The sequence below is a fragment of the Vanacampus margaritifer genome, chromosome 2 (assembly GCF_051991255.1).
Source record: "Vanacampus margaritifer isolate UIUO_Vmar chromosome 2, RoL_Vmar_1.0, whole genome shotgun sequence".
Lineage (NCBI taxonomy): Eukaryota > Metazoa > Chordata > Actinopteri > Syngnathiformes > Syngnathidae > Vanacampus > Vanacampus margaritifer.
The window spans coordinates 52582320-52595868 of NC_135433.1; the positions used below are offsets into that span (position 1 = coordinate 52582320).

Sequence of the window (13549 nt, forward strand, 5' to 3'; positions counted from 1 at the left end):
CTATACAAAAAGTTGAATGCTTCCTATTTTAAAGATAGCATTTTTAGACCTATGAAGCTGTTTTTTTGTCGTAGTCAATAGCTTTAACCATTTTTTTAAAGGGTTGAGAACAAGACATAGCTATTCCGATTTGAGCGGCCCAATGTATTTATCCAATCGTGAGTGGGATTGGGACCTTTAAATATGAAATCAAGTGATCCACACAGACACAAATACCTGAAAGACTGTTGATATTTAATGTAGCACAGCATAGTCCAAGATCATTGTTGTTGCTGCAAAAACAGTCAAGCACAAACCGCCCTCACACGTACAGAATCACATCGTCAACATTTGCTGTTCTTATCCAATACAATGTATTCAACATTAAGAAACAAATGAAAGCGCCACGTATTCTCACTCCACAACCTGTTTTTTTTTAGGTGGCATGAGGCACAACTGTTTTACAGCAATTCCAGCTGGACGGGACAGTATGACGACACTACAGTGGACTGTTCTCTTAGTAGTTGATGCCTCCTCAGGAAGAACGTTGAGGTTTAAGATTTAAATGTATACAGACTTATACTACTTTACTCCAGACAGAGCCAACTTGAAACCAATCCTATAATTTATCTCTTTATTTAATTTTGTTCAAAAAGAGAACTTACCAAATAAAACATGACTAAGATAAATGCACATGATTAGTAATTAACCTTTGGTACAGAATAAATGTTTACCTAAATAACATTATTACAATAATGAGACATTGAGGGTAGCATTAAATCCTTTAGTGTTGCATGTTACAGAACTTACTGGTCCTTCACTCTTAATAGCTTTAGTTAATGTTTCATAATTCATTTTGAAATGCCATGTACCCCTGGTAAACTAATAGAAAGGGATCAGTTGATTGAAATTGATTTAAATGGTCTCTTCTGTTAACTATGGGGGGGGGGGGGTATGTTTCAAAGCAACTGTTAATCATTCTTTAAAAATTGCAGCGTAAATTTTAAGAGCTGCAGTAAAACAGCAGCCTCATGTTTTTATTGTGCCACGTTGTCAACAAAAATGATAGAGCAATTTGTTCCTCCACTTTGTAAATTGCAGAGTAGGTTTTCCTGGATTATGGTGTGAACCAGCATAGCTAGCATGAGCTACATCGACATAAAGAAGAGTGTTTCTGATTGGCTGCTGTCTTTCTGGCCGGTATGAACAAACAAAAGGTGACATACAAGGGAAGACCAAATAGTGAAAGACCAGTTTGTGTTGAAACAAACGTGGTGCTAACATATGCTGATCATGTTGTAGAAGGGACGAATGTGCTCAGCTACAGCATTAACAAACTTAGGCAATGCAAACTGATTACGTCAGCGTATTTGTATCACATCTGCACAGGCACGCAGACGTGTGTATACATACACACACACACACGCGCGCAGACAAGCACACGCACACACACACACTTAGCGCAGCAACTTCAGCCCCCCTTTTAAGTGTTCTCAAAGCGCATCTAAAATCAAATTGTGGCTGTCCCCTAAACAAAGCCCACACATTCCATTGGAATTTACGTGGACTTGTCCACTCTCTTTCACACGACCTTCCATGAGCTAGCGTATCGTTAAGTCTGACCTTCCTGCACAAAACCTCCATTTTGTTTAGTCAGAACACGACCCCATCCTATCCCACCCCGCCCCCTTCTGGCTCTCCCCTCCCTCCTCCTGTTGAATGGAGCTGAGGTTGGTGGCTGTACAGTAAATTGGGGGATGCAGTCTTTGAAGAGGGGAGGGGTGGGAGGGAAGGAGCAGGAAGGCTGAGACGGCCTCTCAGCTCTTCAGTCGTCTTCCAGGCCCTGGTTGAGGAGAAAGTTGGCGGCCAGGTTCTCGTTCTTCTCGCAGGCAAAGTAGGCCTGGATGACGAGCGCCTCAGGGAAGCCCAGTGCTTTTAGCTGGCGGGTGCCAAGAGAGATAGAAGAAGCATTTAGGAAAACCTTCCACATTTAAGAACGTGTGACATCACTAACGGGCACTCACTCACCCTTTCAATGGCTTCCTTCTCCTGAGGTGTGACTTGGATATAGTTGACAGGCGCACCCTCCTCACCCGCTGCCCCTATGTCGCCAACCTCTGGCGCCTCGCCACCCTCGCCCACAGGCTCATTCAACATCTGGATGAACAGCTCCTGGTGCTGACTGATTTGCTGAAAAGGGGAAAAAATAAGACACCAACGACAGGTTTATAAATCTGTAACATCTATTGTATCCTCATTTCTGTTAACCTGTCTATGGCTTTATTTGCATTATATGTTAGTATTAAGATACTTATGTTCTTTATACAAAAAATATATAGTTTGGCTTGCATGATTCTTACTGATGTGTCATGGGTGAGCTGATTTGGGAAAAGAGATTGCGTTGAGTGGTTGTAATTTGGAATGGTGTAGAAATGTACTGACTCATTCTGATCGAATTTTTACCAAAAAATAAGATATAGCTGCAATTACGATTCAGTGCAGTTCTACATCACTGCAAACTAGATGTGACAGGTCCTGGCGAAAAGAGTCCAAAAGTTGCAAATTGAGATATTCATACACTTACATCCCATTCAAATGGTATAATACATGGACGTACCTCAAAAACTGAACAAGTTACTGCAATTTTAATGTTGCCAACTTGAAATACCTTTGTTTTGAGAAAAACACTTTATGTGCCAAAACTTTAAGCATCCTTCAAAGGTCCATAGCAACCAGTATCTTAGGAAAAATACATTGACCCTAAACTTTCAGGAACTGTTGAAAGACCACTGGAAATTGGCCTCAACTTTGAAGATCCGATTAACTAGCTACCAATTCATCAGCTAAAGTTTGGTTGTTTTATTGTTGCTAAGTATGGTCTTTTTTAAAGTATGTCGAATAAGTGCAATTACAAATGTCACTCACCATAATGAAACTGTACAGTTGTATCAAGATGCTAAATATGATTTTATTTATTTTATAAATTTTACCATGAATAGACAGAGCCACTTTCGCTTCTGACGGGGCCACCACTCAAAAAAGCTTAAAGGGGAAGTCAGCCCAAAAATGTTCTCTACAATGGTATGTTCTATGGAGCCCCACAAGTTTAACACGGTATTCTGATTAATATTGCATTTGTGGAATATGACTAAAAAGCAGCAATATAAAAAATTCTTGAGTTGGCTTCTCAATTAATGTCAGAACCTGAAGGCTTGATCACACTTGTACATGGATGGATTGAATTATCAAGAAATATGGGGACATTTGCTGAGATTGATGGGAAAATTGGGGAACGCTTGTGATGACCAACCCCATGTCAAATGTGCTTCTCTCATGAGTATTCTTCACCGATGAGAAAACTGAATCAATTTACTCCTGCCCAAATTGAACACAACACTCACGGCAACATGCACTGTATTAAATATAACAGAAGTTGGAACAGGACACATATGTAAGAGTCATGCATATGTGCAATACCTGCAAGAGTTGGGGGTTCTCCCTGCCAAGCTGTTGGAGAAGAGCTGGAAGCATGGCTGGATTCTGCTGGATAGCCTGCCTCATGTGAAGAAACTGTGGCTGAGTCCGCAGGAACGCAAGGGGGTTCTCTCCTGATGATGTACAAAAATACACGTCATTATTCTACGGTTGGAATTAAAAACATCACTACAGGCTAATACTGTGAATATACTGACGTGTGCCACTCATTTTGTACGTTTGTTTCCATCAGATGCAACAGACCGACAAAATACCAACATTTTTCAATAAACAAAATCGACAGCTTAGTCTGATTATGTTTCCTTCCACAGAACTTCCATGTCTTCGGAACCAGAAGTACTTTACTACAGCCTCATTCACAGTCCAATGCTCAAACTAGCTGCCCAAAACAAAAAAAAATGGTTTCTGCTCAAGGTTTCAGTCCTGATCTAGCTGCATACTATACACTCATTTAGTTGTCTCTGCGGAAAAAAAATAAAAATAAAAAATAAAAGTAATGCCCAACCTGCTATTCTACACGTGTTACCAATATTTATTTTTAATATTTTCGGTGTGGTAAACTCAACAGGATATCCGAACTAAAGGTAACTTTGAAGGACTGAAAAGAAAGGCACTCAAAGAGAAGTAGCTTTAGCAGTTGACTCAGAGTTTCAAGGACATTATTTTTTGTTCTCATTTTTTGCAGTTTTCCATGACTAGAAAACTAGTTAACCAGACTTTGTGACACTTCCGGATCTTATTTGTGCATGGAAAGGAAAACTGCCATAATTGATAAACAATCTGAAATGGAGCACTGCTGAGTGGCGGCGCGTGCCTGGGGAACGTCTGCCACGACAGGAAGTCACCTTGAAAGAGGATATCTTATTCTAGAGCGGCATCGCCGTGACGTCAGAAAGGGTTTGCAAGAAGAGAGGCACTGGCCAAGCCATTTACTGCGGACAAGTACGGTACAGGTGGACAATGGAGGAAGCATGGATAAATACAGTTCATTTACAACAATGGGGAAAAAAAGCAGTTTTGTCAAGGTGTGATCTACTTGTGTAAACCAGTGGGGAAAGCCCGACTTTTTAACTTCCTGATAGGCTGCTACGTCAGCACTTTCCAAATATGGGCATGCTGTTGCACGGAGCTATTACACTGAGCAAGTGCAGTATCTGTAAGAGCTTGTTTGAACACTGTGATGGAACGGATAACGTTCATTTAACACAGGTGCCAAGGTTCATTCCTCAAGAGCCCCTTATCCAGCCAATTTTTTTTATGGCTCCATCCTCCAACACACCTGAATCAAGTAAGGATTATTATCAGGCTTCTGTAGAGCTTGCTGATGGGCTGATCATTTGAGTCAGGTGCGTTGGAGGGGTGAACCATGGAAAACAGGCTGGATAGGCAGTCTCGAGGACCGGACTTGGTCACCCTTTGTCTACGAGGTACTACGTACATTCATCTAACACACATGCAATGTGACGTAAATAAAGGAAAAAGCATTGAGTAGCGTTTGCTTCCCAAGTTTGCACTCAAAATTTGAATATCAAACAGTTCTTGTTGGAAGTAATTGCAAGCCATTTTGCCTTCAGTTTTACGTTATAATTAGGTTTCAAGTCTTCCGTGGCACTGGAACACGTCACTCGATGCAAACATCAACCAGGAATTTCCAAAGGGGACTGAACTTTGCAAGCACAAGTTGCTCACTTTGAAAGGTTAGGCAGAAAAGTAGAGTTTTCAAATTTAGAAAGTACTCGTATTAACTTACAGTGTACGGGCTAAAAAGCCAAACAATGAAGGAGGAATTTGTCGAAACATGCAAAAGAGAGCTAGGTAGTGAGAGGACTGGATGAGGATGACTTATGTGCAGGGATGTGATTTGACCAAAGTGAAATTATCTGAAAATTTAGCCGGGGGTGTGGGGGCCGCATATCAACATATTGAAACCTGAAAAGTGCAAACATGATCATTATTACGTTATAATATTTTCGAAAAAAAGGGGGAAACTGTCAAATTAATTTGAAAAGTTTACCACCTACCTCAAAATTCACGACTATCAGCAACTGGTACAGGTCGTTGGGGTGGATCACGTCTCTCTATTACCGCTTCCGATTGTGATGTCAATAAGGGATGGAGGCCGTAAAGTTTTGGAGTTTTCGTTTGGGCACCGAAACTTCCAGCGATGGAATAATTTGTTGTTCTTGACTGGAGTTCTTTCACATGTATTTTGCTCTTTGCGTGACTTTCAAGAGCTTTGAAACCTCTCCCACCATAGTCAATGGTATCATGGCACCAAATGCAAAGCGCTTTCCCGGCACGATCGATCTTCCGAATAAAGTCACTGAACAAATTTGTCACAGTCTTCTTTCCAACATTTGTAGATATATCCTTCTCTAACCAGTCCCATCGAAACTTGTTTTTTACGATCTTGTCGATTTCCTTAACTCGCGGAGCATCTTTGCGTTCGATCACGGACATCTTTCTTTAAACACCCGGCAAAAACGTGTGAGAAATGAACAATGGCATACTCCTATGCCTTTATAACAAGCGCGTTTATTGGTCAACACGGAGACTTCAGCCAATCGCAAGATCGGTTTTACTTCAGCCAATAGCAAGATCCGTTTCATTTCAGTTACGGAAACACTAAAATGGAATGCTGTAGAGACGAAATCGGAAATTTTAAATTTTTATTTTTGGAGATAAAAAAAGCGGAATTCCGCGAATTAACGGAAAAATCACATCCCTGTTATGTGTGCTTATTGGCCAGCCCAGCTTTAGATGAGCATTATCATGCACCAGATACTGTAAGTGTATTCTCCATCCATCATGAAAATATCCAAATACTACACCTTCTGCTAGAGATGGGGCTTCTGTAGGTCCAGATGCTGGCGTTTGCGCCGGGGGATTTGTGTCCTGGATTGGGCTGCTTGGGAGACCCTGGAAATACATACATCACTTTACTCGATGCAAGTTGTAAAGAATACAATAATGTGAGTTTAACCAAACCATGTTTTGGTACAGCGCCTTGAAAAGGATTAATTCCTTCTCATTCATAGCTTTTTCACATTTTGCCACCTTACAACCAATTTTTTTTTTTTAATGTTTTTAATGAGGCTTCATAACACAAAGTAGCACATAATTGTGAAGGAAATCATATATACTTTTCAAAATTTTGGGTAAATACAAATCAGAAAAATGCAGTGTGCATTTGTATTCACCCATCCATCTCCTGACGCTTATCCAAGGTCGGGTCACGGGGGCAGCAGCTTTAGCAGGGAAGCCCAGACTTCCCTGTCCCTAGCCACTTCAACCAGCTCCTCCGAAGGCATCCCAAGGCGTTCCCAGGCCAGCCGAGAGACATAGTCTCTCCAGCGTCTCCTGGGTCGCCCCCGGGGCCTCTCGCCAGTGGGACAGGCCCGGAACACCTCTCCAGGGAGGCGTCCAGGAGGCATGAACCGAGCCACCTCAACTGGCTCCTCTCAACGCGGAGGAGCAGTGGCTCTACTCAAGAGTCCCTCCCGGATGACTGAGCTTCTCACCCTATCTCTAAGGGACACCCTGCGGAGGAAACTAATTTCGTCCGTTTGTATCCGGGATCTTATCTTGTTCTTTCGGTCACGAGAGATGGAGATCACAGCCTGATGAAGCCAACAGCACCACATCAGATGCAATACTGAGACCACCAAACTGGACTCCCTCAACGCATCGGCTGCGCCTAGAAATTCTGTCCATAAAAGTTATGAACAGAATCGGTGATAAAGGGCAACCTTGACGAAGTCCAACAATCACTGGAAACAAATCTGACTTACCGCGACTTACTTAATGCGGGCCAACCTCTGACATCAGTCGTATAGGGGCCGAACAGCTCGTATCAAGGGGCTCGGTAACCCGTACTCCCTAAGCACCCCCCACAGGGCTCCCCGAGGGACACGGTCGAACACCTTCTCCAAATCTACAAAACACATGTAGACTGGTTGGGCGAACTCCCATGCACCCTCGAGGACCCTGCCGAGGGTGTAGAGCTGGTCCACTGTTCCACGGCCGAGACGAAAACCACTATACACACGAGGGGTGTTTTTGATATTTTGTTGAAACTCCTGAATCCGAGATTCAACTTCCCGACAGACCCTCCCCTCCTTTCCTCTCTAGGCTGAGGAGTGTGATCCCTCTTTAGTTGGAACACACCCTCCTGTCCTCCTTCTTAAAAAGGGGGACCACCATCCCAGTCTGCCAATCCAGAGGCACTGTCCCAGATATCCACACGATGCTGTAGAGGTCGTATCAACCACAACAGCCCAACAACATCCAGAGCCTTTAGGAACTCTGGGCCACAGAGAAGCTTTCCAACCACCTCAGTGACTTCGACCCCAAAGATAGGAGAGCCCACCTCAGAGTCCTCAGACTCTGCTTCCTCAAATGGGGCCACCTAGCATGTTTGATGGAGAAATTGCTCAGCTGTTCAATTCGGATACAGAAGGTGAGGACTTTGATGGATTTGTGGATGAAGACTGATCAAAAAGTAAAGTGAGTACATTGTTAAATTGTTGAATAAAGTACAACCAAACTCACTGTTTTGCTCCTATTGTGCTGCTTCTGCATGCAAGCTATTGTATGTTTTAGCATGCATGCTTCCGTTTATTTTAGCAAACATGCATCGTGCGCTTTGTGTATGGGCTACATTATAAACCCCCACCAAGTCGACCGATGGTTAATTGTTAGTCGGTATTCCGGGCTTTGTTAACGCCAGACATCTTATAAATCAAAACTCCCACCCACCCGTCGACCGCCACTCTTGACAAAATTCTTAGCGGAAACCAGTCTTACATATATTTAGGACTACAGTAAATTTTACACTCTTTATAGAACATTTACGTGTAATCAGAATATTTTACTCTATACCACATGTGTAAATTGTTACTGTTTAGACTGGGACCAAATGATTTGTGTGTGGGTATAGTTTTAATAACTTAATGCTTTGACATGATAGTAGTCATATTCTTATTGGAACTTTTAACTTAAAGTACTGTATGTTGCCTGTAAAAGGAAGTGAGTCCTGTTGAATTTACAGAGATGCACGTCATGGCGCATGGTCGGGATGGTACCCCCTCTGCCTCAATTTGAGCCAGGAAGAGTAAAACTCACAGTGAGAAGGTACTCCACAGCTCTGTGTGGGTTGTTGAAGCTGGCCCGTAGTGCTGCCACCACTCTCTCTCTCTCATAGCCCATAGACATGATCTCTTTAAGCATTGCTTCATACTCTGCTCCAGTCACTGAAAACAGAACACAGACATAACACTGGTTATCATGTTGTTCAATATTGGCAAATCTTAAGGAATGCTATAAATGTATTTTTTCCTATTCTACCATCTGATACGTAGTCACCTTTATTGTGAACAAAATGTTTTTGAGGCGGAAAAGAAGAAGATAATTAAAATGAGGAGCCTAGTCCCATTTGATGTTTTTTTTTCCCACAGCTGAATGTCAACAAGTAACAAAGATACAGCGGTCTTAAATAGCAGAATGACAAAGGCATGTGCATAATCTGTGAGTGGCCCAACAGGAATCCCTGTTCCCAAACAGGACCTCACAATAGAGACACGTTTTGTTACTGTTAAATATAGGTAGGATATGTATTACTCTGCAGCCTGTAATGTCCCTGACAAATGGCAACAGCATCTGCCATACAATGTATGTGTCTGACATATGATGAACAAGTCTAAGTACTAATTTTAGAAATGGATTCTGGTGCTGTCGTTTTAATCCTAAGCATGTCTGGCAGAAAAAGAAAATAATGCTGTAGTCATGTGAATAGACATTGAAATAAATAACACCAAACTCAACAAATCAATCAAGTATGAGCTTTTCTTAGCCCATTTTTTTGTACAGCAGGAAGCTTTAAAACCTACGGTGAATCTTGTAGATAACCCTTTTTTTAAGACAACCAATTTGAATTAAAGACAAACAGTAATAATAATAGATAATGATACAACACACTATTTGGGCAACTTAGTCTGTTATTACATGTATACAGTATACAAGAATATATTGAATGTAATTTAATATAAAGACAGTCAAAATTTTAACCAATCGTTACTTTGTTTCGTGCTTGGAAAATGAACGTTTTTAAGATGATTGGTAACAAAATAAAATGTAATATGGTGAACAGAGTCGACAGGCAGTTAATTTAGTCAAACTTTAACTACATGTCAAATCTAAATCCATTGCATTGATAAGACAAGCTTTACTTTCTATTGTTGACTTGAGAGAAACAATAGGAGACTCGCAACTTACCAGGCTGCTCCTCTGTGCGTGCATTCGGAGGCATAAGTCCACTTAAATATTTTAAATCATTAAATGCACATGCACAACATACAGTGATTGGTGTGGGAATATAGATTCTATAAACAGCTTTTCATTGGACTGGAAAGTGTATTTTTGTATTCAACTAGTTAAATTATTAAATTGTTATACATGTTTAGCGACATTTTTCAGTTTTTTTTTTTAATTACACTGAAATGGTCATGTAGATGTTCATCCCCAACAAATTGATTATCGTATAAATTGCTGTATCGCGTACTATCGTTAACGTTGGCAAAGTAAGCAATAACAACATCTCGAGTTACCCAGCAATATCTCTTGCCAACTTTATATAATGTAAGTGTGGCAATGATTGAGTGTGATGACATACCCAGTGCAGAAGAGGCATCCAAACCCTGGCTCCCTCCACTGGAACTACAAAGCACAGTTAAGAGGAAAGCATTTAAATATTATGCATCTTGACATCCACTTCCATTAAAAACTGAATATTTATATACCATGTAGCAATACAAAGAGGTAGATGCAGTGTACTGGCATGAAGGGAAACCATGCCAAATGCAGTTCTACATTTTCCTTTCCAAATTAAAAGAAATGAATTCTCATTCGACTGAGCCAGATGGTGCATACGTCAACAAATGGGTAATATCTCGCGGTAGTATCGCTAGACTAACAGAATTATTATGATGTATTTATTTCACATTAAGTTTCTGCAAAATTGGCACATCGGAGACACCACAAAAAAAGACCTGTGTTATGCTCAAATAGGCTTTCCACAAACAGGTAATTACATGTGTGGGGATATCAGCTAATCAGTGTCTGGTGTGATGTATACGATAATTGTCGGACAACGTCAATAACTTTCAATACAACAAAAAGTGAGAAGTAAGCATCATCCCTTAACACACACTGCTGTGATCCCACCCTTATTAATACCATGAAGCAGAAATTCATGGGTTGAATTTGGACAGTCCCATTTCAACAGTGACACAGGAAACAGCTGGGAAAATGGCATCATGAATGGGCAGTGGTAAAAAAACAACAACTAACAACTATTGTCATGACATCCGGTACCTGGCTGGTTGTGGGGTTTCTGTTGCTGTAACACTTGGCTCTTCCTTGACCTCCTCAGGGGGTGTAAGGACAGCTCCGGGGGTTGAGGTTGGAGCTGGGGTTGAGGTGGAGGTGGAGGTTGAAGTGGGGACTGATGTTGATGTGGAACCAGAATCCTGGGCAGGGGGTTTGGGTGCTTCTGAAGCAGGAGGTGCCGCGGAAGCAGTTGCAGTCTTAGCCTTTGTTCATCATGTTAAACAAAAATCAAAAGTTTTCTGTGAGACTTTCAATTAAGTTACACATTGTAGCAAATGGTACACTAACACTTTTACGCATATGTGTAAATTCATTTTAGGTATACCTAGGGCTGGGCAATAAATCTAATTAATTTGATTACTCATAATTTTGAAAATCGTATCATTGAAAATTTGCTAAATCAGGAAATCAAATTTTGTCTTCTGGATTAAAAGCTGTTGTTCATAAATCGTGTTACATCCAGATGTTATTGTGAGTTTAAAATTTTCAAACTATGAATGTTAAGTTTATGTTAAAAATAATTTACAATAAATATAGTATGCATTATTGTTGTCTGAACATTTTGCACAGGAATTGTTTGTGAATAAATGAAACTTTTAAATAAACATGTGTTGGGTTTATTAGATTAAAATAAAATCGTAATTGTCCTGAATGACTGAAAAAAAGGGAAAAAAAATTATTTTATTTTTGGGCCATATCACCAAGCCCTAGGTACATCTGCACACTCAGCAGTTCAAATGCAAGCACTGTGTAAAAAAAAAAACCCTAACAAATATAATTAGGATCTGTTTTAATTGGCACTATCAAGAGAAGTATTAGTTTGACTTTATGTTTATTGTTGCAGTTCTGTAGAATTGCACTGTATCCTACTAAAACGTGTTGTTGCTACTTTTATGTAGCTAACTGAAGCAACAAAATATCAAAAACACCCCTTGTTTGTATAGTGGAACCTCATAAATCGGATGCTCTTGAGATTATACAATTCAAAAACATTTGGAGTGTGTAACAACCAGACTGGAAACTGATTTACTATGGGAAAGAAAATTTGGCTAAGTATAAAACCAGCCATAAATTATACATTACATCAATTAGACACAAATTTATTTTACTGAGAAAGTAAAACAACATTTTTGATACAGCACTTGCATTGCATCTCCCAAGACCTAAGATATTGCATTTGTATGTAGTCCACAGAACGCAAGTTAAATGACTCACCTTGGACACCATAACTACAACAAAATTTTTCTCATCAATTTTATAGTCCTTAATTTGCGTATCATCTTGAAGAATTTTTCCAGCATATATCAGCTTCTGTCCAGACACAGGGAAATTGTCTTTTCCTCTCTCTGCCTCTATCTTCTCTTTTAAGGCCTTCACCTAATAAAAGAAGACAAAAACCGACTAAATTACCCGTGGCATGCAAGAGCAAAGGCTTCCAACTTGCTGACGCTACGCACAACTGTGTCTGAAATTTGAGCTCAATCACAACAGTTGAACATTTCAAACAGGACCAACTGTCGACTCTATGAAACATATCAGGGAATCAGATACAGACGTGAAAGTAAAGCTGCACAGCAAATGTAAAATAAGACTAATGCACCATATCTTCCATATGCATGGGAAGTGCGGGTGAAGTGTCTCCCCAAGTTGTTGGCGTTGGCCTTTCAAGGCTGCGTATGAGGTCTGTGACCATGCTAATAAATTTAGCCTGCTACTTTATAATGTTGCGACACCAGTACGGCTAACAGCAATTAGCAGCGTCATTAGCGTTAGCATCAACATTGTAAACATGTGATTTACTCAGCCACTTTATTATTATTTAGCACAACAAACACAAACGTAGAGCCGTAAATAGCCAACGTTTCTGACAGCACGTGCTCAAAACGTCAGCCTTCCCGTTGGGCAGACTTTTTTTTATTTAACTGGCTTTTCGGCTAGCTAGTTGGCTAAGGCTAACAAGTGAGGGTTCGCGTTGTTCTCACCCCGGAGCAGCATGTGGGGTACCAAGACGGTCTTAAACGAACAAATGTCAACGGTTACCCGTGAATCTCAACTTTCAACACGTTACAATAAATCCAAACAGAATCTCGGGGCTTAACCTGCGCTCAAATCAAGTAATTTTGCCAGCGAGCAGTGTAGCTAAAGTTAGCAAGTTAGCTCCAAGGCTACTCACCGTTTGTTCGGGATCTATCTCAATTTGAATGGTCTGCTGTTGCAGCGTTTTTAGTGTGATTTGCATGGTGGCAGTGGCCAACGTTGTTCCCGCTGTTCCTCCAACGATCAAGTATCGGCTCGGTTAACGCTTAATTTGTCTTTACAGTTGACGCTTCTGGTAGAATGACGGCTAGCTGTAAAATGAGTGTATCCATGAGCACTCAGCAAATCGCCATCTTTGGTGACAAGTTGGTGGTGCGGTCAGAAGCAGAACCCGGTCGAACGTGCGAGATCTCGTTCAGTGCTGCGCGACTTGGGCGGCACCATTCACCTCTCCCTAGTTTTATGTTAGGCTATGTACACACTGTATTGAATGACATAATTTCACCTAGGTGGCAAAAGTGCTCACATTCTGTATTTAAGTACGCTTTAAAAAAGCTGGTTGAAAATAGAAAAGTAAATAAAATAAAAAAACGTCATATAAAAAACACGTTAAAAAAATGGTATTAACTACGCTCATAAAAGGTTTTGATAC

The 13549-nt window shown here is 40.8% G+C and overlaps 1 protein-coding gene across 1 annotated transcript; it reads right to left on the reverse strand.

Annotated features, from left to right (window-relative positions):
* Positions 1-213: 213 nt before the first annotated feature.
* Positions 214-13326, reverse strand: rad23aa (RAD23 homolog A, nucleotide excision repair protein a). Its single transcript, XM_077558030.1, has 9 exons — positions 13034-13326; positions 12076-12237; positions 10846-11063; positions 10145-10188; positions 8599-8726; positions 6306-6393; positions 3457-3587; positions 2008-2169; positions 214-1918 (listed from the first exon to the last, which is right to left on the reverse strand). Exons 1-9 carry the CDS (start codon positions 13097-13099, stop codon positions 1805-1807), a joined length of 1113 nt encoding a protein of 370 aa, XP_077414156.1. The 5' UTR covers positions 13100-13326; the 3' UTR covers positions 214-1804.
* Positions 13327-13549: the final 223 nt, after the last annotated feature.

What these genes read in the sequence shown, in the direction of transcription:
- rad23aa (XM_077558030.1), bottom strand. Translation starts at nt 13,099, where the DNA reads ATGCAAATCACACTAAAAACGCTGCAACAGCAGACCATTCAAATTGAG. An exon ending in AGATAGATCCCGAACAAACG is followed by an intron (nt 12,238 to 13,033) that starts GTGAGTAGCCTT and finishes TTCTTTTATTAG; the next exon opens with GTGAAGGCCTTAAAAGAGAA. An exon ending in CTGTGGAGTACCTTCTCACT is followed by an intron (nt 6,394 to 8,598) that starts GTGAGTTTTACT and finishes ATGTATTTCCAG; the next exon opens with GGTCTCCCAAGCAGCCCAAT.